This window comes from Balaenoptera musculus, chromosome 16 (assembly GCF_009873245.2).
Source record: "Balaenoptera musculus isolate JJ_BM4_2016_0621 chromosome 16, mBalMus1.pri.v3, whole genome shotgun sequence".
NCBI classification, from domain to species: domain Eukaryota; kingdom Metazoa; phylum Chordata; class Mammalia; order Artiodactyla; family Balaenopteridae; genus Balaenoptera; species Balaenoptera musculus.
In genome coordinates this window covers 36,139,388-36,167,198 of record NC_045800.1, presented here as the reverse complement: position 1 = coordinate 36,167,198, position 27,811 = coordinate 36,139,388, and the positions used below count along the sequence as shown (strand labels likewise).

Genomic DNA, 27,811 nt, shown 5'->3' with positions numbered 1-27,811 from the left:
GTGAAGTGAGGCTGTAGATGCCCACACACTAATTTCTGCCGGTACTTGAAGGCGAGCGAGGAACCTGCGAACCTTAGTCCACGGGAGGGAGGGGCAGAACGCGCAGGTAAACTGCAATTCCCGGCATGCCCGAGGGGGCGGGCCCGGCGGCTGCGCAGATAGGCGCGCGGCCGTCACGTGATTTCGGCATGGCGGTGTTTGCGGACTTGGACCTACGGGCGGGTTCCGACCTGAAGGCGCTGCGCGGGCTCGTGGAGAATGCCGCTCACCGTGAGTCTCCCCGGCTTCGCGGGTCGCGGTGCCTGCCCAGTCTCGCTGTCCCCCCATACTGTCGGACCACGCTCGGGAGGGACCCGGGCGGGCCTCGTTCCGGTCTCGTGGGGTCTCCCGGCTGTCCCTGGAAGCTGAGGCCCCTGCGGTGTTGCTCTGATCCCGGGCGCGGGAAACTCGAAAGCACTGGGGAGCTGTTACCCAGTCTAGCTCCTTATTTCTTGCAAATTGAGGAAACTGAGGCCCTGACAGGGCGGGGGATCTGCATAGGGCCCCACAGCTGATGGATGGCAGAAGCCTGGGCTTCCAAGTGTAGTCTCCTACACCAGTGCTTTTAATATCGCCCCTTCCTGCGTCTCACGACAGTGTTCTGACACTCAAATGCAGGAAGCTGGTGCACCTATGGGTCCGAGAAGTGGGGGAGGGACATGGGGTCGCGAGTGTTTGAATAATATTATGTAGAGGGAGGGTTGGTGGGGGCGGAGGACATACTAGGAGGGTGAGAGGGGAGCAGCATGGCCAAAATGCTAGCATGTTACGCATATTTGAATCCAAGGGAAGCAAAAGCTCTGAGAGGTAAGATCCCATTTTAATTACTGGAGTTAATCGCGACTGCTGTCTCTTTCGTTAGACTGTGAAATGTCTACGTGGGGATAGAGGGGGTTAAAAATAAAGAGGTTTCTGCAGGGCCTGTTAAGTAATGGTTGCTCAGTAAATGAGGGAGGAAGAAAAGAAGGAAACTGGACAAACTAATGAGAGGGGGGACCACTATTTTGGCATTAATATGCATTATCTTTTAATGTTAATATCCTGTTGTCCCATTGGTGTTTAAATAACTTAAAGATTGGAGTCATGATTTAGGCATGTTTTTGTTAGTCCACATGTCCAAAACAGGGCTGTGTTGAGGCTGATAAAGCAAGGCTCTGGCTTCAAATAGTTCCCAGTCTCTTGGTGGGTAGCTCAAAGGCGTGTGTGGACAGTGGTGTGAGGGAGTCGTTACTCCATTTCTCCTTAGCAAAAGGGCCTTTGAAGTAGAAAGGGTAAAAAGCAAAAGAAACGAGTAAGAACGAAGGTGAAAAAGTATACACTTGATGGGATGAAAATGAACAAAGGGACACGAAGGAGAATGATGGTTTAAAGGAGTTGTGCAAAGTTAAGTGTCTTTGGTATAATGCTAATAATGCACCACCAAAGTCAAACAGAGCCCTGACTCTGTGCCAGCCACTGTTCTAAAACATCCTTTGTGTGTTATCTCATTGGATTCTGCCAGTCATATAAGGTGAGTTCTGTTATTATCACCATTTGGCAGACGAAGAACTTGAAACTTAAGTAACTTCTAAGTAGTAATGCTTAGATTTGGAAATGGGCCGTCTGACTCCAGAGCCCATAACCATTCTTCTTACTACCTTCTAGTCTTGACATGAATTGGGATGAGTTTATGTGTAAAAAAGGTTGTTGTATTTAACAAGAATGTTCAATTTTTCTTTTCAGTGGGCTATTCAGTTGTTGCCATCAATCATGTTGTTGAATTTAAGGAAAAGAAACAGGTAAAATACAATTTCTGAAGTTAATAATAACCAGCATTTATAGTTATTTTGTGTATATTGGTAATATTGAAGCTACAGACAAGCACTCTTTGTGCATTATCTTATTTTAATGTTAATAGTTGAGCTGATGCGTATTTGTACAAATGATAGTTTTTTGTGAAGTGCTAGGGCATGGTGTAAGGATTCTTAAAGTTGATTTGATGTTAAGTAACTTTCAATAACTTCTTAAAAGTGCACTGTTATTGATTAAACTGTAATTACAATATTTAATCTTTTTTATTGTAGTCATGGACTCATTACTAATTGATTTCCCTCCCAAACATACTAGTAAATATGTATATCTCCCTTTAGGCCAACAACTGTTCCTTACAGATTGTTTCATTCTAAAAACTATTGTTCATCCCTCCTATCCATTGATGTTCTCAGCTGCTTCTCTGCTTCAGCTTTCTTCATTAAAAAACACACACATGCACATACACACAACTTATTTAGTGTTTCTGAGTGCCAGAAATTAGCTTTTTAAAAAAAATATTCTTCTTTGTTGTAGGAAATTGAAAAACCAGTAGCTGTTTCTGAACTCTTTACAACTTTCCCAATTGTACAGGTAGGTGTTTTGTTTAAGAAACATAGTACTTATTCATCCAGTTCAGACATGCCCAGTCATATATATGGTTCTCTAATCTGTACTGCCCCTTCCTCTGTCTACCAGTCTTACCTTTCCATGAAGACTCAGCTCTTCCACGAAACATTATGTACATCTCTTTTTCTCTGGCTGTACAGGTATACCTCAGAGATATTGCGGGTCTGGTTCCAGACCACCACAATAAAGCGAGTCACACGAATGTTTTGGTTTCCTGGTGCATATTAAATTTACGCTTACGTTGTACTGTAGTTCAATAAGTGCGAAGTAGCATTATGTCTAAAACAAAAAAAAATCAATGTATATACCTTAATTTTAAAGTGTTTTATTGCTTAAAAATGCTCACCATCGTCTCAGTCTTCAGCAAGTTGTAATCTTTTTGCCTGTGGAGGGTCTTGCCTCAATGCTGAAGGCTGCTGACTGATCAGGGTGGTGGTTTCTGAAGGTTGGGGTGGCTGTGGCTGTTTCTTAAAATAAGACAACAGTGAGTTTGCTGCATGAATTGACTCTTCCTTTCACTATGATTTCTCTGTAGCATGCAACGCTGTTTGATAGTATTTTACCCACAGCAGATCTTTCAGAATTGGAGTTAGTCTTCTCATACCCTGCCACTGCTTTATCAACTAAGTTTATATAATATTCTAAATTCTTTGTTGTCATTTCAACAGCTGATTAAGTTCGATGTCTTATATGGGTATGGTTTTTGGCACTGAAAACAATTACAATAGTATCATCAAAGATCAGTGATCAGGGAATTCCCTGGCAGTCCAGTGGTTAGCACTAGGCACTTCCACTGCGAGGGCCCAGGTTCACCTTGATCATAGATCACCATAACAAATATGATAATAATGAAAAAGTGTGAAATACTGGGAGAATTACCAAAATATGACACAGAGACAGGAAGTGAGCAAATGCTGTTGGAAAATGGCGCCAATAGACTTGCTCAATACAGGGTTGCCACCAACCTTCGATTTGTAAAAAATGCAATATCAGTGAAGCACAACAAAGCAAAACACAATAAAACTAGGTACGCCTGTTTTATAAATTCCTTGAGAGTGAGGACTAGGTTTTACTGATCTTCACTATCCTTTATTGTTAGTACCTTTTAATGAGTACTTTCCACTGGTAAGGAGGAAAATCAGTCATTTCTATTTTGTGCTTTTTTGATTACAGGGAAAGTCAAAACCAATTAAGATTTTAACTAGACTGACAATTATCGTTTCGGATCCATCTCACTGCAATGTTTTGGTAGGTTAGTTGTTTTTCTTCTCTCTTGGCCTTGTAAGTTGTATTGATTTCTGCTGAATACTGTTGTTTTTCCAACTCCTCCCATTCTTACATCTCCCCTGACCCCCCGTGTGACACTTGACTGCTCTCCTTAGCTCAGAATTCACACAGTATAACAGAATCTCTTCTACTCACGGCACATGTATAAGAATACCACAATTAAAGAATCTTTTGGCAAGTGGTATTCATTGAACTTACATGAAGTAGACATAGGTGGGTACTAGGGATATTGCTATGAATAATACGGACACAATCCTTTTAAAAATGGGAGGAATGTTTAAAAAGTGGGAGGTAACAAATAAGGGATGTCCTAGGAATGTGCAACAGGAGGCCCCCCAAGGAAGCTGATGTTCAAAAAGGGGCCAGAAGAATCAGTGTTACAGGTGCCAAGTGGGGGAGAGAATGTTTCCGCAGACAGGATGGATTATGCAAGGTCCTGAATCCAAGAAGAAACATGGTGCATTCTGGAAGATGAAACACCAGTTGAGTTGAGCCTGTTGAGCTGTCTGTCCTGGGATGAGGTTAGGGAGGTGGGTCTGGGTGAGCAATTAGAAGAAGCCTTTGAAGGTTTTAACCAAGGGAGTACAGTTATGAAGTTTGCATTATAGAGGATAGATTAGAGGGGATAAAGGAGGGGATTTAAGAGGCATTGGGGCTGGGGGAGAGGGGAGGAGTGACAGGATTTGGATGGATTTGTTGATTGGATAGAAGGCGATGACTCCCTGCCTTGGCCTCAGCAGCCAGGTCAGTAGATGGTACCATTTCCTGAGGTGGGACATAGAAAGAGAAGTGAGTTTAGATCATCATGTTTCAGACATGATGGGTTATTGTGAGAGTTCCAATGGAGCTTGTCAAATGCGGGGTTGGAAAAAAAGGTGTGGCCCTCAGAAGAGGGACCCTAATTAAAGATACTGATTTGGAAGTGGTCACCCTGTAGAGAGTAATTGAAATCATGAGACTGGATGAGACTCCTTGGTAAAAATATGATGTGGGAAGAGAAGGTCTAGGACAGAGCCCTGAGGAAGTTCGGTATTTAATGGTGGAGTAAAGGATGAGGGATGAGCTAGGATTAGAGACGGAGGTGGGGCTGTCTGACAGCGAGGAACGTGAGAAGGCTCAGCAGCATCAATGTGCCTGAGTAGTCAAGTCAGAGAAGGGCTAAAACGTGTGTCGGATGGGCAAGTCTCCTAATGACGTGGAGGTCATCAGTTGCCTTAGTAAAAGCCATTTCCACGGACATGATAGGGACGTGAGAACATGCAGCCAGTGTGTGCTGCTGACTTTGCTTGAGAAACTTGATTCTGTGGAGGAACAGAAGGTATAGGGAGGCTGGTGGATAAGAACCTGCTGTCTAGATTTTGTTTGTTAGATGGAGACTTGAGAATGCCTGGTGCTGATGGGACGGATCCAGTGAGGGAGAGAGAAAGTGAGATCTCTGAGCAGGTGAGCTGCTTCATCTTTAGCTGGAATGGCCTCCTCTCTCACAGAACAGGCGTAGTCAAGGAAGGGCTGGCTTCCTTTCTAACATCAGCATTGCTAAAGGAATTACGGAAAGCCGAATTTTGGGATAGTATACAACTGCAGGCAGCATTCTGGTTCTCTAAGCCCAGGGAGACATAAATGGAGCTGACTTTTTATGGTCATGAAGAGTTTGATTTTCTCTTGTTATCCTGAACATCCTGGTGGCCCCTATTTGTCCACATCCCAGGTGGGAGTGGGCAAGCAGAGGACAAAGAGTCCTGGATCCTGACTTTTTCTGAGACCTGGAGCCTGCCCTGTCTCAGCACACATCTGCCCAGCAGGTTTTCTTACCTGCTCAAGCACAGTACCTGCTGCTTCTCTCCAACCTATCTCTTTCCTCCTCTAATTTTTATCATGCCTTTTCTTTTTACAGAATAAGAGGTAAAAAGTTTTAAAGGTGCCAACAGGCAAAGAAGAAATATCACATATCTCATCACTCAGAGATTGTACTCTTGAATATATATTTTTCCAGCCTTTTCACATGCATACACATATGATACAAGTTTGAGACTTTCTTTTATAAACGATCTTTAACGGATAAATTCCTCTTTTTCTGTCTTAGGACTCTCGGGTATTTTCTTGCATGCTTATCAGTTTAATTTGTTTTTAACAGTATTCTCATTGTGAACCTAATCACATCACACTTAGTCATGTGTATTTCTTGTCTCACCAAAAAATGGTGAGTTCCACTGAGAGCAGACATATGCCTTAAATGATTTTGTATCCCCAGTGCCCCACACACAGCAGGTGCTCAGTAAATTTCTGGCAAGCTCCTCCACTAGCTTGTAAGAGCAGCAGCTATCTAATTTGATTTTTGTATCTCAAACAAAATGTTTGGTACACAGTTAAAGCATAACAATGTGGGAAGGAAGGAAGGAGGATGATTCCTTCCTCCTTAGTAGGATGGATGTTGGTATCTGGAGTCTCATGTGCTGAGAAAGTCTTTTCTGACAACATACAAAGCAAAGCAGAAATGTCAGTGGCATATTAGAAGTGTAACACAATTGAAATATAAGTGCAGCCAGAACACTAGTCAGAATTCCATATGCATTTGTTGTTGTTGATACTGTATGGTAACACTCTTTTTATATTACTAGAGAGCAACTTCCTCAAGAGTCCGGCTGTATGATATCGTTGCAGTTTTTCCAAAGACAGAAAAACTTTTCCATGTAAGTAATAGATAGTAAAAGAAAATAGTACTCATTATTTTATATAAGAAGTCTGATATTATACCTTTGTAGGTGACCTGTATCATCTCATCTGGAAACTTTGAGGATTTTTCATTTATACTTGTTGTTCTGGAATTGCACAAGGGTGTATTTGGGTGACATATTTTGTTTTATTTATTCTGCTAGATATTTGGTGGGCTGAGATTAAAAGAGTCCATCAAGTTTTCTTCTGTTTCTTTATCTCTGCTTCATTCATTCATTTGAAACTTCTCTTAGGTAAATGATGGTCCATCTCTTTCTAGCTCTAAAAGCACTTCAGTTTCTGCCCTTCTTACTATTCGCTGCTGCCTGTGACAGAAGAAGGGAGCAAGGTTCTACTGTGGCATAAAAGATCCCTTCTCTGTTTTAGCTTTCTCATTTGTGTGCTCTGAGGTGTGGTCCATATGCCAGCATGATCATGTCAGCCTTTGGTCTTCTAGAAATCCTTCAAAATCAACCATCTGCTGATACTATTCCTTTTTGTATAAGAGAACCTTTATGAATTTAATTTCTTTTGTCCTTTTCAAATGGCCATTTCTATGACTTTTCAGGAGGGAAAGTTGTTTAATGTGTATGGTCATTTTGTCAACTTGAGACAGAACACACTGGGCATTGTAAGTGATCACAGAAAAGAAAAAATCAACTGTAATATAGTTTTTCAGGAATATGTTTTACTGTGTAAAGTGAGGTATAGCTACTTTTAGGAAGTTCGGAATGTTGTCTTTATTTAGGTTCAGAAAAGTAGCCATCTACCGAAAGTGTATGCACCAAAGGGATATTATGGGGGGAAAGAAAAGCACTGGTCTTTGATGTTTTAATTTTACAGCATAATTTGTTTTTAAGCAAAGTCCGTTCTAAAATTACAAGATTTTCCCTAAGTTTATCCAGTAGATGGAGTTGTTGACTAAGGAGACTGGTGTGTGGCAAATTTCATTTTCAAGGCACATTAACAATTCTTAATTGTTTATACAGTAAGTACCCTATATACGAATGAGCTCCATTCCAGGAGCTCATTCGTGAGTCCAATTTGTAAGTCCAACAAAGTTAGCCTAGGTACCCAACTAACACAATCGGCTATATAGTACTGTACTGTAGTAGATTTATAATACTTTTCACACAAATAATACATAAAGAACTAACAAACACAAAAAATAAAAACATTTTTAATCTTACAGTACAGTACCTTGAAAAGTACAGTACAACAGCTGGCATACAGGGGCACGTTTGCATCTTTGAAAGTTCGTAATTTTAAGGTTTATATATAGGGGACTTACTGTATTAATGCAGAGAAACAGTACAAGTTATCTATGAATTCCCGTTTTTTGGTGACTCCTTTTCTAAAATGCTCAGTTATAGTAATTCTCAAGAATTTCATTTCAGAAAAAAGGGGAGTAGGATTGAGTAGTTCTTAGTCATCAGAGACCCCTGTGGAACCTTTTAAAATCAGGCACATTCAGATCTCCACTGTTGGAGATTCTGATCCAGTAGGTTTGGGGTTGAGTTTGGGTATCTTTTTTTTAAGTTCCACAGGGGATTCTGATTCAGTGCCGAAACCCTAAGATGGACCATGGATATGTCCAAATTTGTTAAACAGCAATTTAGTTTTGTTATTAAATATTAACAACTCAGTTATACTGTAGACTGAAAGTTGGTAGTGTACCCAGTTTTTTATTGTACACTTGTTTTTTGAATGAATTTTGAAGAGCATACAACTTAAAATTTCCATAGCCATTTACTGGTGATTAGAGAAAACAACCATCCTGGGGATAATTGGGACAAAGGCTTATTATTATCCCCATTTTGTAGAAAAGAAAATTGAGACTTAGGCTCAATGATTTGCTCTAAACTTAAAGTAGTTATGTCATAGAGATAGGACTTTGGAGTCTTAGAATACCTTATAATTTGATTTAGTGAATTTATCTCATTACTTGTTTTTCTCAGATTATTCACAAGTTTTAATTCAAAACTGTGAACACATAATTCATGATGATGGGTGGAACAGTCAGAAATATTCTGGAAGATGGAAGAAAGCTGTAAATAATTGACAGAGTATTTGTTTGGAATTGACTGCAGAGAAAACAGTTTTTAAAATCAGAACATCTTATCTTTCCAAATCTTAGCCATCCTTTAAGATTCAGTTGAAGTTGGCATTCTCCCTGTTTTATATAGAAAATCAATTTAAAAAGACATTTTTCTTTTAATTATGAAACTTTTGTAAGCACATCATGGTTTGGAATTGGGTCAAATGCAAGCAGTTTGTTGCTTAACAGGTTATGTTCTGTTAAGTGATTTCATTTGTTTGGTTTGTAAGTTGATTATCTAGAATGTAAACAAGTGTCCCTGTAGATACGATATTCTGTAACTAAGGTCTCTAAAATGAGTTATAAAAGCATTCCTATACACATATGTTAACAATTAGTAGTATAAAATCTAACCACCTTAAATAGAGTTGTTTCCATGGGAAATAACATACTCTTTTCCACTCAGAGTATCTGGAAGATATCTCATAGATAAATCCTTTTTCTCCATAGTTACCCCAGGGGATAAGGCAAAGATGAAAGGCTGTAAGCAGAGTCCATTGGCTGGGGCTTCTTAGGATGGGGGCTTTTGCACAGCAAAGGAAACCATAAACAAGACAAAAAGACAACCCTCAGAATGGGAGAAAATATTTGCAAATGAAGCAACTGACAGAGGATTCATCTCCAAAATTTACAAGCAGCTCATGCAGCTCAATATCAAAAAAACAAACAACCCAATCCAAAAATGGGCAGAAGACCTAAATAGACATTTCTCCAAAGAAGATACACAGATTGCCAACAAACACATGAAAGAATGCTCAACATCATTAATCATTAGAGAAATGCAAATCAAAACTACAATGAGGTATCACCTCACACAGGTCAGAATGGCCATCATCAAAAAATCTACAAACAATAAATGCTGGAGAGGGTGTGGAGAAAGGGGAACCCTCTTGCACTGTTGGTGGGAATGTATATTGATACAGCCACTATGGAGAACAGTATGGAGGTTCCTTAAAAAACTAAAAATAGAACTACCATATGACCCAACAATCCCACTACTGGGCATATACCCTGAGAAAACCATAATTCAAAAAGAGTCATGTACCACAATGTTCATTGCAGCTCTATTTACAATAGCCAGGACATGGAAGCAACCTAAGTGCCCATCAACAGATGAATGGATAAAGAAGATGTGGCACATATATACAATGGAATATTACTCAGCCATAAAAGGAAACGAAATTGAGTTATTTGTAGTAAGGTGGATGGACCTAGAGTCTGTCATACAGAGTGAAGTAAGTCAGAAACAGAAAAACAAATACCGTATGCTAACACATATATATGGAATCTAAAAAAAAAAAAAAAAGTCATGAAGAACCTAGGGGCAAGACGGGGATAAAGACGCAGACCTACTAGAGAATGGACTTGAGGACATGGGGAGGGGGAAGGGTAAGCTGGGACAAAGTGAGAGAGTGGTAGTGTATATATGGACATATATACACTACCAAATGTAAGATAGAAAGCTAGTGGGAAGCAGCTGCATAGCACAGGGAGATCAGCTCGCTGCTTTGTGAACAGCTAGGAGGGTGGGATAGGGAAGGTGGGAGGGAGATAGATGAAAGGGAGAGGAGATATGGGGATATATGTATATGTATAACTGATTCACTTTGTTATAAAGCAGAAACTAACACACCATTGTAAAGCAATTATACGCCGATAAAAAAAAATTATTTGCATGCTCCATTATATCAGTGTGCTTTATGAAATAATATACACACACTGAACAAAACATTTTAAGGGAAGGAATTAAAAATAAATGAAAATAGAAGTTCTGTTTTCTTCCTGCTTCCAAAATCCATGCCTTACTCTTTGCAGAGCATTATTGTAGTATATGCTGCTAATACCTGAGGCTACTGAAAGGGCGTATCTTTCAAGGCAGTTCTTCTTAAGGTGTGCTCTGGCTCTGCTGGTGTCAGATTTGCCAGGAAAATTTTTTTAAAACGCAGGTTATTAGACCCTGCTTACTGAATTTACTGCTGAGAGTAGGGCCTGGTAATCTCCATTTTAAATAAATTCTTCAGGGAGGTTTTTTTTTTTTTTTTTAAACAGTTTAGGTTGGGAGGCCCCATTTATGGGCATCTCTTTTTTCCCTGGGCAAGCCTGGCTCTCCCTTGAATAAAATATCAGAATGTACTAACCTGACATCCATGAAGGGGAGCTGGGGGAGACTGAACCCCCTTCTCTTATTCCACTTGTTCCATAAAATCAAAGATAAATGTATGTGTGTATATGTGCAGTTTGGGGAATACCTTCCTTAAATCCTCATAGGAATCCTTGGCCAAAGAAAAGGTTAAGAACAGTTGATATGAATTCATATACAACCTGCCAAAACCACTATAATCAAATTCTTAACCACAAATATATTTGGACATAATTTAATCTTTTTAATGATTTAGAAAGCATTTCATTATAGTGTGAACATTAGCTCTTATTTTATAGTTATCTAAATGTATCAGTTGAACATTTGGATTAATAGAAAGCTAAATAACAAAAGAATTCGGTTTGAAACATTTTAAGTCTGAGGTGTCAGAGGGAACCAAGTGAAGCCATCCTTTGTAACTGAGAGTTTATTATAATGCATGTACTTAAACCAACACAAGGGATATTTTTTAATTAACTACTCTTATATAAAAGAGGGAAGAAAGGAGCAATACATAAGTAAAAAGGTAACCTAATTTAGCTTTAATCTGGGGAAGAATGTTTAACAGGCTTTTAAGAAATGAATCAGCTTTTTGAAATGAAAAATAATTTGTGTTTGTAATAATGAATTGAAACAGTGCAAAGAGGTATGCACTGAAAAGTACACCTTCCTCCCACCCAAAACGCCCTCTGCCTTTTCTCCAGAGGCAACCACTGCTAGCAGTTCTTGTGTTTCTTTTCAGAAGTATTTTTACCTAGTCCATCCTTCCTTTCTTCATTTTCCTCTTCCTCTCCTTCCTTCCTTCCTTCCTAATACCATGGTTTTTTCACCTGACAGTATATCTCAGAGATGGTTCTGTAATATCCACTAGAGAGGTACCTCATTCCGTTTAAGGAGTCAGCATATTCCATTGCATAAAGGGGCCATAATTTTTGTTAAGTAAAGTTGAGAGATGTTTAGTGTGTCTAGTCTTTTGTGATTGGTGTTGCAGCGACCGTCCTTTCACCAATATCCTCAAGCATTTGTAAGGTATATGGCTATAGAATGCATTTCTAGTCTCTATAGGATACATTCCTATACTTATAGGAATTTGCTGGTGTGTGCTTATAAAATTTTGATACCTATTGCTGAAATGCTTTTCAAGACCCTGTACTGATTTAAAGACCCTGTGAGTCCCTGTTTATTTTTGTGTCACCTGTATATTACTAAACTTTTTCATCTTTGCCTATCTGGTAGTTTAAAAATGGCAAACAGAAGCCGAGCGTGTTTTATGTTTCATCTGCTATTCAGACCTTTACTTCATCCATTCTTATCAAATTTTCAATGACTCTTTTATGAGTTGGACAGCTGTAGAGTTGGGATGGGGCAGATTCTTTACGAGCCAAGTGTTTCTGCCAAACCAGCATTACTTCCCAGGCTTACTAAGTTACTACGACTGTCTTAAAGCCAGGCAGCCTCTGATCACTACCTGCTTCCTGGAGCCCTGGGGTGGGGGTAGGAACGACTGAAGTGGGGATTCTGAAGAGAAAGGATAAGATGTGACATTCCTGTCACTGCTGAAGGTCGAGCTGACCCTATGGGGCATTGTCACCCCCTCTTGACCCCTTTCTCTTGGTCCGTGCCACGGATGTTAGTTTGCCAGCACAGCCACCCTGGCAGCTTGGATTTGTTTGTCAAGCCTGATTACACCAGCATTGATAGTAAGGCTTATTTTTGTCATGGTACAAAACAGCCAATTCCTTTTATTGCTGTAAATCAAATAATGGCAAAACGAGAGCCGGGTATGCAGCTTCTAGCCCTGTCTTTTGGCCTGCACTGTTATGCTAGTAACCTTTCCCTGGCTTTATGTTCCTTCCCTGATTTTCCTTTTATCCTGATTTCCTTATCTATTTATTTTATCTTGAATGTCTTTTTTTATAAGCAGCTTCAAATCTCTTTTGGAAGTAAATTCAGAGTATCAACAAATAGCAAAAATGAGAACAAAGGAAAGGGAAGTTAAAAGTTGAAAAAAATGCATTCAGTGCCATTTGATTTATAACAGCTCTGCTTTGACCGTTTATGGAGATGCTCTCTTTCTATTAGCATTTGAACAAAATGCCATTGGTAGTGCCATGTATTTCTTTGGCCAGTCAATAGACTGATAGGAGCCACAGGCGTGGGCCAATTACTGGCACAAAAATAAATAATTTCTGGAGTAAGTGGACCATGCATACATTCCTTTTGGCTTATTTATTTATTTTTTCTTGGATTTCAGAGCAGTTAGTTTCCTTTTTCTAGAACAATCTGAAGTAACCTTCCAGAAACTGAGCCTCTCTTAGCAACCTCTCCTTATGTAGCTGACCATGAATTAGAGGGTCTCTAGACCCTATCTGTTGAGATGGTCTATAGACATATCACTGCTTCAGCTAGATTACAGCTAAACCATTCAAACCAAATGTGAAGGAATGGCTAACCATTGACTTTGTAAAGGGACAGATGTATTTGAACACAGAACCATGTAATGCCTGTGGAGTGAGCCATATCTATTTACATTTCTTTGTGTCACGTTTGACCCTACCCCATTCTTAACATGTGCCAATTTTCCTTTTGGTTTTACCTGTTTTTTTCTTCTTGACAGGTTGCTTGTACACATTTAGATGTGGATTTAGTCTGCATAACTGTAGCAGAGAAGCTACCATTTTACTTCAAAAGACCCCCTATTAATGTGGTAAGTCACACTTTCCATTCTATATGAATCTCTACATGTGCATTAACACACTGGAAAAGGGGCAGAAGAAACTGCTGTTCTTAGAGGGGAAAAAACAAAGGCTAGTAATAAATAGGCAATTTAAAAAGAGGATTTTTTTTTCTAAACTGACTAAAGGTAGAAAGAAAGCTTAAAATAAAAAATATCCAGTGAATTACCAAGATGTGTTTGAAAGGCCTTAGAAGCTCAAATTTGTGAAGGAAATTTCCTAAGAGGATAGCTAATAATGATGGACACTTACAGTCTGATTGTTGAACATTAAGGGGACAGAGCAGCCAAGAAAAGAGTAGGACAAAATAGAGAGAGGGTTCCCAAGGCACCAGCAAACTGGAAAGGTGGAGTGGCAGGGACTGAAGGGAGCGGGGCCTGGAAAGCACGGTAGGCGTGGTCTCTGCAGAATTAAAATTTGCATTGAAATGTGCTGGCTCACACAAAAGCCCAGGGTTACTTTTATGATAACCTAAGAGGGGGGGCCATGCATTCAACAGATCTTGTGCTCCTTCCTCTGCTATAGAATTTTTCTCGTTACCTTTCTACATAATTTCTCTTGTTTTCCTCTACTCCTTATCTTCCACCTGTCACACCTTTTTATGTCTTACTCCATCATAAAAGTGATATTGTTTCACAATGGGAGCTGTAAGGTTGGCACAGCTGTCAACTATTTGCATTGGCAACCAGATCCTGGGAGGAGTTAGGATGCTTTTTTAGAATAGAGGCTTCCGAAGCTCTCTCCCATTCTCAAGAAGTGCTGTTGAAGGAGAAAGATGGTTTGACAGGCAGCCTAGATTACATCCCCAATCCTGTCAGAATTGGAAAATTAAAAATTTATGGATTTTTTTCAGGATAGATAACTCTCCTATTCTTTTGTCTCTGTAGAATCACAAGTTCTTCCATTTCTGTTTCCCTCTCCACTGCTAAGGAATTAGCTTGATGCTGAGAGTAGGGAGACAGTGAGAGGAGAAAATGATCTGTATGGTATGGAAAAATTGAATCCAATGTGGAAAAATTTAAGATGGCTTGTGTTCTACCCCTAAGTGTATGCTACTAAAGCTGTACTTGAAAAGTATTCAAAATTTTAAAGTTATATATTTAAAGGGCAAACTATAAAACAGCTCTTTTCTGACCAATAATGAGAGTACTACTGAACATATAACAATATTGGTTAAGCTCAAATCATTGTTTCCCCACATTCTTGCTGGTACTTAAATAAGTAAACACACAAAAAAAAAAGACCCTTAATCATCACATTTTAGAACTGGAGATCTATGTTGTTAAAAGTGGTAAAATGAAGAAGGAGAAGCTGTTCAGCTCTTCAGACACAGGGTTGGGACAGACCTGGTTGACTCCCCATCAGATGAGATCTCCGATGTGCCCCAGCTACCATGATAAAAGGCTCAAACTAACACAGTACACAAGGTGATGACAGTCTTACTGGCCTCACATGTTGTTCCTCCCCAGAGCTAGTACACTCTGTCTCTAGAAGGTTGCCAAGGCTTTTTACCAACTTCACACTGCCTATCCATTTTCCATGTAGATGGCACCCTCCGTAAGTTGCTCTTAAACTTACAACTTTTTTACTTTTCTCTTCACCTTAATGAACTAGGAAGGCCATTTTCTAGACGGCTTTGCCTGAGTAAACCCACATACGATACTGTGTCCTTGGCTGGGCGGAGATGGTGGCATGTGATGCTAAGCCCGAGTCCATGGCATGGACGGCAGTGCACAGCACGTAACTCCTCATGTCCCACAACAGTGATAAGCTGCCCAGTGGCTGTTATGGCTTCGTCTTTTGATTGGTTTCTTAGGAACATGCCCTGCTGTCCAACCCAGATTGTGAGCTTCTAGAGAGCACCAGCTGTGTCATGGTCCTTTTTTAATTACCCAGATACCTTGCCTGTAAGAGCTCTTCCCTAAAATCTGTCAATTGAACGAGTATATATCTAATTTTGTATGTCTGGGTACAGCTTGGGGAACACAGCCAAATCCTGTGAACCGTTAGTCCTCAGCTGGCTGTCGGGGCTTGGCAGGCAGCATCCACCGTGGGGGGAGTGGGGCGTTGGGGCGGCGCGAGGAGGAGGTGCACTGGAGGTGGCAGCGCTAGGACAGCCCACCTCCTGATTCCATCTGTAAGTTCCTGAAGGTGCTATTTTTTGATGGATATTTTTGGCTTCATTCCCACATTTTTCAATTTAAGAATTCTGAAAAGTAAAAATTTGACAAGTGAGAGGGATAGGCAGTATTTAACACTGCCTGCTTTTTTAAAAATCTGGTATGAACATTTTACATATGTTGTTTAATAAAAACTAGATGATGGAGTAGAGGGAAGGCTGTGCAGGATTATTTTTAGCCCTCGTCTAGTGTAGAAGTAGGCTGCGGTGTGAATTGGTCAGGAAGCAGAAGAGTCCCTATTAATTCATTCACCTCTTTTTTATTTAAGAGAAACTGGAATTAAAAGTTAAATTAATTAAAATTAAATTAAAAGCTAGAAACATACAATAAAAGGTGTCCACCTTATTGTTCAGGGTAAATAATAGTAGTTGTATAGGTATGTGTATATTATTTGTACCTAATAATATCTATTCTGGATATGGAGCTGTATGATTAAAGTATGGAAATATATTCATCATGAAAGTATAGAAGATGTAGTGAATGTGGGGAACAGTTCAGTCTTAAGTCTTGGTCCTTGCATGCTCTTTTGGCCCTGAGAATGAACTTGTCTTTGGCCATGAAAAGTGGATAGGTTGGCTTTATAAGGATCACTGTATTGAGCACAGATCTTAATTTGGATGGGGTGGTGAAAAATAGGAGCATTAAGATATTTAATTCATTAGCCTTTAACCTAGAGGCCATAAGCCATGTGAGAATTATCAGCTCAGAAGGTTGGGATTTTAGGTCAAAGGGTATAGATTTTCACTTAAAAAAAGAACAAGTTCTGAGGCTCTAATGTACAGCGTGGGTGACTGTAGTTAGTAGTCCAGTATTGTAACTCAGAAGTGGTTGAGAGAGGATCCTAGGCACTCTCACCACAGTCACCACACACACGAAAAAACAAAAAAACAAAAAAAATGGTTAACTATGTCAGGTGGTGGATGTGTTAATTATCTTGATCTCAGTAATCATTCTACAATGTAGAGTATATGTATATCAAATCATCACATTGTAGACTTTAAATATATGCATTCTATTTGTCAATGATCCCTCAATAAAGTTAAAAAAAAAAAGAAGGAGGTTGGGATTATAAAGGAGGGCCCAGGAGCTAAAACATACCAAAGCACTCCTTATGTATAACTTTCAGCTCCCAATCCTTTTGTTATTTTCACCACATGCTTAGGGCACCATAATTTCAATTATGTTAATTCCCGCTAAAATCTCCTACAAACCTCCTCTGGAGTCTTAAGTAAGTTGTATGGGAATCATTTTATCATGTAATAGTTGGGTTTCAAAAAAGTTAAATTCAACTCCTCTTCTTGGATAGCCAGATGGCTTCTAATTATTTAGCATTTTAAGGCTTAAGCACTTTCACACCTGCTCTAGCCCTGCAGCTTTAGGGTGGGGTAGATGTGAATTACCTCCCTGATGCAGGTGATGGAATTGAGACTCAGGTAGTTTGTGGCTCACAACAGATACTTGTCTCTCTCAAAGGTTGACTTGGGATTTGTACTTAAGCTTTGATCCTAAATCTGCTGTCATTTCCCACTGGGAAATGCTATTTAAAATTACTTTACAGCAGAGCTCTTTGTTAAGCACAGAATAATTCCATATTTTAAAACGTGATCTTTATGAATTCAGGTTTTGAGAAGAATTTTTTTAAGCAGCACGTATCTTCACCTTCCCTTTGATTTTTTTTTTTTTTTACAGTGTTAGTGCCATTCAACAATAACTTCAAGTTTATTGGGCCATTTCCAGTGATTGTATGTTTTATGCTCTCTTTCTGATGTTTTCCCCTCAGCATTTCCTTTAACCCTAATCCATTTCTGTCTTCATGGTCCAGTTAGTCTCCACTAGGAGAAATCCAGTAAATAGTATCTGAAGCAGTGAGGTTGTTCCAGGAGTCTTGCCATATATCCTTGAGTTGGGTGTGAGTGCTCTATAAACTTTGTTTTTCATCACACATATTGTGAACCTAACTATGTTAAGTACCTTATCGATCCAGTACTTGGAGCAGTGCCAGCAAACCTGTCAGGATCAAAAAAATGTCTGTGTGGCCAAAAAAAAAAACTATCAGAAACAAAGTTAGAAGGACTAATGACAGACTGGTAAAAATAGTTTCACTTATATCATAGATAGGTGACTAATCTCTGTAATATATAAAGAGCTCCTAGAAGTTGATACGGTTAAAAAAAAAAAAAAAAGAGAGATGATCAATCCAAAAAAATGGATTAAGAATATGGAAAAGACATTTCACAGGAAAGGAAATACAAATGACCTTTTAACAAATGAAAAGATGCTTAAATTCATCATGCTAAGAGAAATTCACATTAAAATCACCTCTCTGATTGGCACAAACCCAGAAGTTTGATGATACACTTTTGTGAGGCTGTGGGAAAGTAGGCATTCTCATACTTTGATTGTAGCAATGTAATTGGAACAATGCTTATGGGGCAGTGGGTAATTTGGCAACAACTATCAAAATTATAAATGCTTTACCCTCTGACCTAGTGTATTAGTTTCCTGGGGCTACCATAACAAAGGACCACAAATGGGGTGGCTTAAACTAACAGAAATGTATTGGCTCACAGTTCTGGAGACTGGGAGTTTGAAATCAAGACATTACTGGGGTTATGCTCCCTCTGAAACCTTAGGGGAATCCTTCTTTGTTTCTTCCTAGCTTTTGATGGTTTGCTGGCAATCTTTGGTGGTCCTTGGCTTGCAACTGCATAACTCCCATCTCTACCTCTGTCTTTACAACATGTTCTTTCTCCCTGTCTTCACATGGCCATCATCTTATAAGGACACCAGTCCTACTGGATTAGGGGTCCGCCCTATCCCAGTGTGACCTCATCTTAACTAATTACATCTACAATGATGCTGTTTCCAATTAAGGTTACATCCTAAGGTACTGAGAATTAGGACCCCAGCATAACCTTTTATGGGGGGAAACAATTGAACCCATAATATCCAGCAATCCCACTTTAGTGTTTATTCTACAGATAGACTGGAACGACCCAAAATCTATCAGTAGAGGCTTGGGTAAATGCCATACCGCTGCAGTGGAGTACTCTGCAGCTGTAAAGCAATGCTGAAGTTAGGAGCTGACGTGGAAAACCCTTCAAGTCAGAACCAGAATGTAGTAGGCTACCTGTGGGGTAAGAAAGAGGAAAAATAATAATATATATTCATGTTTGCTTGTATTTGTATGAAGAAACTCTGGAAAAAGACACAAGAAGTTAGTGAAAGTGATTATGGGAGGTGTGGGTGGGGCAAGTGGGAGCAGAGATACAGTGAAGACTTTTTATTGCTTTCTTATGTTACTTGATTTGTGAATCATGTGAACAAGTTACCTGTCTCAAAGAATGATACCAGGAATGACACCAAGAGTATCATCCTTTCGAATTCAATAAAGAACTAATTTTTATGAAATTAACAGGGAATCTGTATATTGTCCCAGTAATCAACCCCCTATTTCCTTTCTCTCTTCTTTCTCCTAAGCTTTGCTTAGTTCTTGGAATTTTACCATCACCATCTCTTTTCAAATATCACACACCTGTTCTTGGTATGTAGCATCGTTATGACTGTTATTTCTCATTAGTAAAGAAATCATCTGCCTATTCCAGAACCTTTGGTCAGAGATGCAAACAAAAGCTAATCAGGCGGGCACTGGCATTCTTTATGAAAAGGCTGTTATGAACAATCAGTTGATGAGCTTAAGGCAATTTACATTAAAATGGTCTTAGAAGCAGGAGCTCAGGTAATGAGTCTGTATTTCATCTATCTAAAAATTTTAAATAAGGTGTTATGAAAGAAATGTTCACAACCTTCAGTAGCACATTATCTTCAGTTTCTCTGAGAGTTTTCAGCTTGAAAGTGAATTTGATTAATGTACTAAGATCAGAATCAGAACTTTTTTCTTAAAAAATAATTAAGCGGATAATTATGTCCATTTAACCCTCTCCACCCCCACAAAAAGGAGTTTTTATTTTGATCTGGTCCCCAAGTGTGGGGGGCAGCAAATTTTCCAGAATCCTTTGGGACCTGGTCACCTAGTTCTGTGTGTCATCACATCTTTTATGTCCCCTCTTCTCCATCCTACCGACTTGTGTTTTAGTTCAGCAGCTAGAGAGATGAGGAAAAGAAATACCTGTAAGTAAGCCTCTTTGGCTAATTAGTAGTTTTGGTAAGAGAAATAGCCAGGGGGATAGTTGAGACTACGGTTAAAGGACATGTTTTGGTTTATCTGTGAATTTCAGGTTGCCAAGTTAACCCTGGTTTCTTTTGTGATGGATAATCCATAGTGAACAGCATTATCACATGACCTCTTTTCCATAAGCTACTATTTATTCACTCAGAATATAAATATATTAAATGTTTTTTGTATAAAAGACAGTTCTGTGTTACAAAGAAGTATCATGATACCAGCTCTCAAGTGTACAAGTTAGGCAGGGAGAATGAGGTATATATTTATGGCACAAAGAGTATCATAACAGACATCATTCCCAGATATAATTAACACAAGCCAAAGAATTGGAGGCAGGAAAAAGTTGTCTAAAAAGGGGAGAGGGGGAGGTTGCAGTGTAGAAAATAGCATGTAAATGCTAATTAAACTAATATCAGATATATAGGGAAATATAAAATAAAATCTGGGCACCTCAAGGCAGGCAGAAAAGTTAAGGAAAGGGAAGATTGGGGGGTGGGCAGAAGAAAAGAAGTCTGTGTTCAGGAAGGGCAAGTGGAAGGAATCTGACAGGCACATGTGAATTAAATCAAGGTGGGTGGACTGCCAGATCTGAAGAAGACAGGTTTTTCCAGTCCTTGTAACACTCAGGAGTAGACCTCCAGCAGTCACAGCTGGACCAGTCCCAACTCATCCTCTGGGTAATAAATAGAAAATCGTTTGCCAGGCAGAGACTTGGACCATACTGCCTGGTCTTTGCCTGCTTTTCCCCCTTTGCTCCTTTGAAAGACCGCTGCAACCAAGCGACTTTGCCGTCCTGACTCTGATTATCACTTCCATGCTAAAATCCTTAGATGCTTCGTGTGGCTGTTAAGATTAATTCTGTCTCCGTTTGGCACTTCCCATCCTCTTCAGCCCCCGCTCTCCCACCACAGGGCTCTCCTCATTCTCTCCTCCCCAGCCTTTGACTTTCTCTGCATGCTCCCATGCTTCCTCCAACCCTAGAGCCTCTTCACATACTGCCCCCTCCCTCTGCAAACGCTCCTCTCTCTGCTAGTCAATTGATTAAGTCCTTCCTCACCCACTCCCAGACTTCTTGATGGCACTTAGCACAGTGGAAGTTTTGTGTTTTTGTGTAATTAATTATTTGATGGTCTCCCCCACTAAACTGGAAGCTCTTACAAGAGAGGGACCATGTCAGCTTTTGCTCACCCATTCCCCCGCACAGCTGGCTTAAAAACCTATCTGTTGTGAATGGATGAAGATTTGAATCACTCATCAGGGAAGCTGCATAGTGTAGTAGATCCAATTGCCACTTCTTCCAGGCTGTTTTCTTACCTGTGGATGCCTACCTATTAAGAACATCTTAAATAAGAAAGAAGTTTCTTTATCTCATGTAAAAGGCCAAGCTGGTATGGTAAGCTGGGCAGAATTGTCAAGGGCCCAGGTTGCTTTCATCTTTTTTGCTGGGCATCCATGAGCCCCGTTTAAGATCAAGGGCTCTGTTAGTAAAGAAAAAGGGGAGAAGAGAAGAGATAGCGGGGCAGTTAGCTGTCTCTGCCGCAGTGCCTTCTAAAGGTATTGTAGGGGTTAAATAAATACATAAGACTCTTAGCACAGTGCCTAGCGCATGGCACTCAACTGTGGCTGTTAGTTTCTTCCTTCAACATATGCATAATAAATGACTTACCTGAGAGGCGTTCCACTCCTGTCCTTTGGACATTTTTCAGCTCATTTCTTTGTCTCTTCATTCTTGGGTCAAATTACTATGTTTGCAAACAGTTTATCCTGCATGTAGGGAACACATCTCCAGTTTCCTTTTGATAGTTCATGGAGTAGTAGCCCTTCTGCCACCCCACTGGGACGTTGCTCTCCTCAGCCTCTTGATGATTCCTGTTTATATAAAGTCAGCTTCCCCACAGCTAAGATAAACTCTGTTGAGACAGGGCCACAGATCTGTTTTCTTCTCCCGTAGATGGTGCCATTCGGGCACAAATCCGCCTTTATTCAAGGCTGTACCTGGACATGCAGGAGGTGGGCAGTGCGGGGAGAGGGGTGTGAGGAGGGAGGTGAGGGGGAAGTTCAGTGAAAATAAAGTAAGACAGTGTGTGTTTAGCTTTGACAGTTTATTTTCTTTATTTCCTGTGAAGGCAATTGACCGAGGTGTGGGCTTTGAACTTGTCTATAGCCCCGCTATCAAAGACTCCACAATGAGAAGGTACACAATTTCCAACGCCCTCAATTTGATGCAGGTCTGCAAAGGAAAGGTATGGTTCCATAATTTTAGGATATTTTTCAAACCTAGCAGTTTATTATTATTAATATACTGGGGTTATCAAGCTGAGCCCATTTCCTTAAAGCAGAAAGTTCTCAAGGCACAGCAACAGATTCTCCCATTTCAAAGAGCTCTGCAAGTTTTAAGAGAAAGAAAAATATCCTAGGGAAGAATAATATGAGGGGGGAAAAGTGTTGAAAGTCTTTATCTTTCAGTGAAGAATTGGCCGTTTACCTACTGTGAAAGAATCATCTAAATACAGTTATCATCATTGAGTTGAATTAAGGTTATATGACCTTTTCAACTAGTTTTTTAAACTAATGCATCTTTTCTAAGATCTGTTGGGAAGGCTTCTTGTTCTGTTTCTTATTTTAGGCTGCCTTTAGTTTGGCATGAGGTCTTTCAGCCTTTCACTTTATTTACCTTAACTTTAGAAGAAGTTGGTATTTATGTTAAAACTTGATTACTGGTTATTTGTATTATAAGACTTCAATTTTTTTGACATTTATCTAAGATTAATATTGATTACTTTCTATTTCGTAGAATGTAATTATATCTAGTGCTGCTGAAAGGGTAAGTCTGGCATTAAGTACTTTATTTTTCCTTTTCAAGTTAAGTTAGTCACGTAATAAAGGTTTATTGCATGTTTTCATTTTTAATTGCATTTGCTCATTGTAATTGCTGAAGAGTAAAATTTATCTCCATTCCTTTGGGGCTTCAAATTTTGCTTATATAAATAGTTTTTCCTTTAAATTGTTGCAAAATGCTTTTCAAGGATCTTTTATATTTTCAAAAATGTAAGTAACCTGTCAAAATTATAAGGACTTAAATTTATGCAGTTGACTTCCTTGTTTTTAGATACTTAAGCATCCTGTTTACTGCAGATGAAGTCACTGAAGTGTTATGAATAACTTCTTTCATATCTATTTTTTGTTCATTTTATTTTAGCCTTTAGAAATAAGAGGCCCATACGATGTGGCAAACTTGTATCCTTTTCTGAGTAAGAAGTCATTGAAATTTTCTTTTGGGAAATTTGGAATTTGGTATGTTATACTTTAACAAGATTTTTTAACCTTTTACTATGAATTTATCAATTAATAGCTTCAAAACCAAATTACATCAGGTTGTGAAAACTTCATCCTTTTGTTTTCTGGATTAAGGGTGAAATAGAAAAAGGGGGAAAGAAGGACTCTATAAAAGCTTAGAGTTAAATGACTCTTTTCTCAAATGCCTGTTCCATTTGGACTAAGAACTATAGAATTAAAGTGTCTCTCTCAGTGCCTCTCCCTGGTGAACTGGCATTGTCAGTTATGTTTCTGTTAGTCTCCTGTCCTCAGCTGACTCTGGGTTGAAATCTTTAACGACCCCCCAGAGGGCTGCTGTTTGGGCTGTCGGAAAGTGACGCCAAGGCCGCAGTGTCCACCAACTGCCGAGCGGTGCTTCTGCACGGAGGTGAGCAAGTCCTTCCAAGAAAAACACCGAGTGGTCATGTTAAGAACCAGTCATTTCTGTGAACAGTTGAGCCATATCTACTTTCATTATCCTGCCCCTCAGAGTTCCTTTAGGGTCATCTTTTCTGAACCTGTTTAGCCATACCCATCAGTGCTTTCTCACCCTTTACTTCAGGTTTTATTTTCTGTAATTTGTGGAATGAATATAGTTTACCTTCCAGAAATGAGTATTGAACGTGTTCTCTCCAGTTCTGCACGTGTGTCCCCGCCTACATTTTGATAGGCTTCTAAACTCCCTTTTTCCTCCATAGGGACATGGTTTCCCTGCTGAAAATCACTGTTTTAGAGAACTGAACGGTGAAAAATATATGTTAAGCCAGTTATGAGGAACGCAAAAGCACCAAATACATTTTTAAAAATCCCGCTAACAAACTCAAATCATAACTTTTCACATTTATTACAACTTGTGATTCTTTTCTCATTTTTGGTTTACATGTTCAATTATGCACAGACTACACATTTTTTACTCACATTTCATTTATATGTATCTTCCTCCTCACCTTAATTTCACTACTTGAAGGCACTGAATTTCTTATTCATCAGATGATAAAAATTGAACTAGAAGTGTTTGACATGCTAGGACTTTGGAGAATAAAAATGAGGCTTTTTAAAAGAAAAATATTTACACTTTTCATCTGCTGTTTTATCTTCATTCTCTTTGTAATTTTTAGCACTAGTGGTAGTGGTCAAGAAGTAATTGACTTGATATCACCCAGATGAATGTTAAACTTCAGAATTGGTTGCTACATATAAACTGGGTGATTTAGCATATGAATAGTTAGGTTATTGAGGGCTTGTGTATTATGTCTGAATTTTAGTGATCTGGTTTCCACTTCGTAGAACTGGTTAGTGTATTAACTTACCATGAATTAGATGATTTTGCTTTTGTTTTCAACATTTTTAGTTTGAGATTGTTGTATTATATAGCCTAGACCCATCACATAAGCTCTGGGAATGACCAAATTAATTAAAACTTTATCAAGATTTTCTTGAAATTAGGGAACAGTTGGTTCACACTGGTAGTTCTGCCATTATTTTTGTCTACTTTAAATGAACATAAGGAATCGTCAAGATTTGGATAACAATTAGTGGTCTAAAACAGACTGAGACAAGGAAAGGAAATTAATTTTTAAAATTTAGTAGGGAAAAATATGAAGATCTGTGCTTCATAAAACTCAGCTATTCAAAATAAGTTATATATAAAGCTAGGCTTTTACAGAAGCTAAACTAAAAGAAGCCTTGTGGACTTTAGCATTCCCATTCATTCTAGTTGTGCCCGGGACAGGCCTAGTTTATGCCTGCTGTCCCTGCAGAATTAACAGCACATCTACAGGATGTTATAATTACCCTGACTTTAGTTGACATTGGGATGAATTTGAGACAGCAGTTTCAAAATTCAATTTACTAGGATTGCAAATTCAGCCTAAGGTTACATTAGAAGAAATACAAGATTCTGAGGCAGGAAGATTCAAAGTGTCATCATTATCCTCTGCACTGATAAGTCCCGGCTGGCATCTGTATCATCCTGAGTGCCACATTTAAGAAGGACAGCACTGCACTGAAGCACTACCAGAAGATGGTTAATTCTTGGAGGGTGTGAAAACCTTATCATGAGAGCAATTGTTGAAAGCAGTGCAGGAATGGATACCTGGAAAACAGAAGACTTGGGACACGCAGTAGCTGGGCTTCTACATTGGAAGGCTTGCTACAAGGCATCACAGTTAGATGGGTCCTGTGGGATTCTAGAAACCAATGAATAGCAGTTCTAAGGAGGCTGTGGGGAGGGGACAGAGGAAAGAGGTTCAAGATCTAAAAGAGTTACTTTATCTGATAATTATAAAAGTCTTGTTTTTCAACGGTTTATAATCCGTTGTCTTAGATTAAGAAGTAAATGTTCATGTGATGTAAAAAAAAATATTTCTGAGGTGGAACTAAAATAATTTTGAAACTAATGCATTTTGTTTTGTTACAGAGTATTGATTTTCACAATTTAATTTTTGTCTTTTTATTCGTTCCACTGATTTTTAGACTTTTACTCATAATCATAGTGATAAAATAAACATCTCTAAATGTAACATTTTTTGGAAATCATGGACAATTTCTGTTTATTTTGAGGTTCTCTGATTATGTTGGTATTTTAATGACCTTGAGAGCAGTTTTGTCCCTTTTATAAATTAAAATGCTTTTAAATAACTGGCAAAGATTTAGTAGACTTGGTAAATTAATCCTGATAAATGAGAAAGTAATGTTTAACTTTTAGAATTGACTTTTGTACATGAAATAAGAAATAATTCTTAACTAAATTTATGCTTATCAAATCCTTTTGATTTTTATCTCCTTTGTATCCAAAGGGTCACTCTTTCTCTCCTCCCCAGTCCTTCCCTGTTTCCTAAGGACTAAGCTTAAATCTCTTTTCACAGCACTGTGGCCCTTCACAAGCTACCAGCCTCGTTTCCCCCTAATTTTTTCATGCTCCTCCTTTACACCGGCCATATCGTCCCCAAAGTGTATTAGATTCTTCGTACCTCTCTCTCTATGCCTTTGCAAAGGAACACTTTCCTCTCCTTTCCTTTTCCTTCTTCCCTATTCTTAGCATCACTTCTTTCATGATACCTTCCAGATTCATCCAGGCAGAGTTACTTCTTGTGGTGCCTCCATTCCTATTATATTTGCCCCAGATGTGCTATCTCAGTGTGTGATAGGAAGAAGCACTCTATTAGGCATCCTGAGATCCTCTGTAGATGACACAGAGCCTGGCCCCTTAGTACATTTTTAGCAGAAGTTAGCTACGTTTAAGTTGAACTCTGCTAGCAACCTGACCTAAACATTTAATAATTCCCATTCTTCTTTGTTCACTGTCACCAATATATAAGAGATCAATAACCATGTGCGTTATTCCTCATTCACTCAACAAGTATTTCTTAAACACCTGTTAAATAACCAGGCATTGTTGGATGTTCACCACACAATTGATTCTTCAGAGGTATAATCATGATCTAGTGGGGGACACAGATAATGAATGGTCTGTGCTGTAAAATGAAGTGAGCACACACACAACCAGGGAAGCAGACTGTTGTAGTTGCCGTCTTGATTCATTTGTCTTTCTACCACACTTTAAGCATGTGCTACACCAAGCTCTGAAACTTGGGTTTTGGCTACATAAGATGCCTCGGACAGACCATTAGAGATAACCTGCCCTATAGTTTTACCCTTGGGGTAGTCCCTTTGGAATGAACTAGATGTTAAAAATATACAGATATTTGTAGAAGCTGGTGGTGGGGAAAGGTGAGAACTGTAAATGGCATCAACACTCACAGCAGTTTATTATGGTTTCATCATTTACTCATGCTGTAAGTCACAGTAACATGGGGATGCTTGTTAAAACCACCACTTTTGAAATCATGGCTTAACTTCGGGCACTTTGGTTTCCCTGTTTGTCTTATAGAAACTAGAAAAACTGCTTTTGGAATTATTTCCACGGTGAAGAAACCTCGGACGTTAGAAGTAGATGATGATTCTCTTCCAGCCTGCAAGAAAGCCAAGTGTGAGAGCTGAAACGAGTCCCCCTGTCTCTGTCAACACTCCCTTCTGCCTTTTGAGAATCCATCAGCCACAACAGAAACGGAACCTCCGTATGATTCACTATTTTCACTTGGAGCTAGATACCCGTAGTCTATAAAAGCAGTCTTATATTTAAGCCATTAAAATAACAAAACCTAGTAAAGCATTAAAAAAAAAAAAAAAAGGCTGCCCCCGTAATGAATTTAGATATTTTAAGAGAAAAGCAAAGACCAGTTCATTTATCCTTTCCGTTAAGTGATAAATGGAAGGTATAATTGAATAAGATGTTTCATTATTTCAAGAGACTCTTTAAAAATGTTTCTTGCTCATTTAAAAGTTCATGCTTTTCAGCTTTACTTGATATACATGGCTTATTTTTTAATTTTACTACTCAAAAAGTGGTTATTTTGAGGACTCTTAAAACTTATGTTAAGGGGTTGGCTTTTAGTTGATCTACTCTTGCTTTAAGCCTCTCTTTCATTATAGTCATCAAGTCCAACTCCTTCCTAAAAGGAATTGCTATAAAATTTGTGGAAGAAAAGGGAAAGTGCACGTAAAATCACACTTGGCCTCTTCCTTTGCTGCTTCTTACCTCCGTGATGTCCTTGAAATAGGATTCCTTTGAGTTGGAAGCCCCTGAAAACCTAATATTGATTTTCCTAATTGCTATAGTAAAAATCTCAAAGCACTGGA

General features: G+C 39.1%; 1 protein-coding gene across 1 annotated transcript; it reads left to right on the top strand.

The window, feature by feature from the left end:
- The first annotated feature begins 162 nt into the window (after positions 1–162).
- Positions 163–27,811, top strand: RPP30 (ribonuclease P/MRP subunit p30). Its single transcript, XM_036828316.1, has 11 exons — positions 163–270; positions 1,762–1,817; positions 2,365–2,421; positions 3,631–3,705; positions 6,363–6,434; positions 13,312–13,401; positions 21,922–22,038; positions 22,590–22,619; positions 22,995–23,032; positions 23,419–23,498; positions 27,003–27,811. The coding sequence occupies exons 1-11, from the start codon at positions 189–191 to the stop codon at positions 27,110–27,112; spliced, it is 807 nt and encodes a 268-aa protein (XP_036684211.1). The 5' UTR covers positions 163–188; the 3' UTR covers positions 27,113–27,811.

What these genes read in the sequence shown, in the direction of transcription:
- RPP30 (XM_036828316.1), top strand. Translation starts at nt 189, where the DNA reads ATGGCGGTGTTTGCGGACTTGGACCTACGGGCGGGTTCCGACCTGAAG. An exon ending in CCATACGATGTGGCAAACTT is followed by an intron (nt 23,033 to 23,418) that starts GTATCCTTTTCT and finishes ACGACCCCCCAG; the next exon opens with AGGGCTGCTGTTTGGGCTGT. An exon ending in AGCGGTGCTTCTGCACGGAG is followed by an intron (nt 23,499 to 27,002) that starts GTGAGCAAGTCC and finishes TTTGTCTTATAG; the next exon opens with AAACTAGAAAAACTGCTTTT.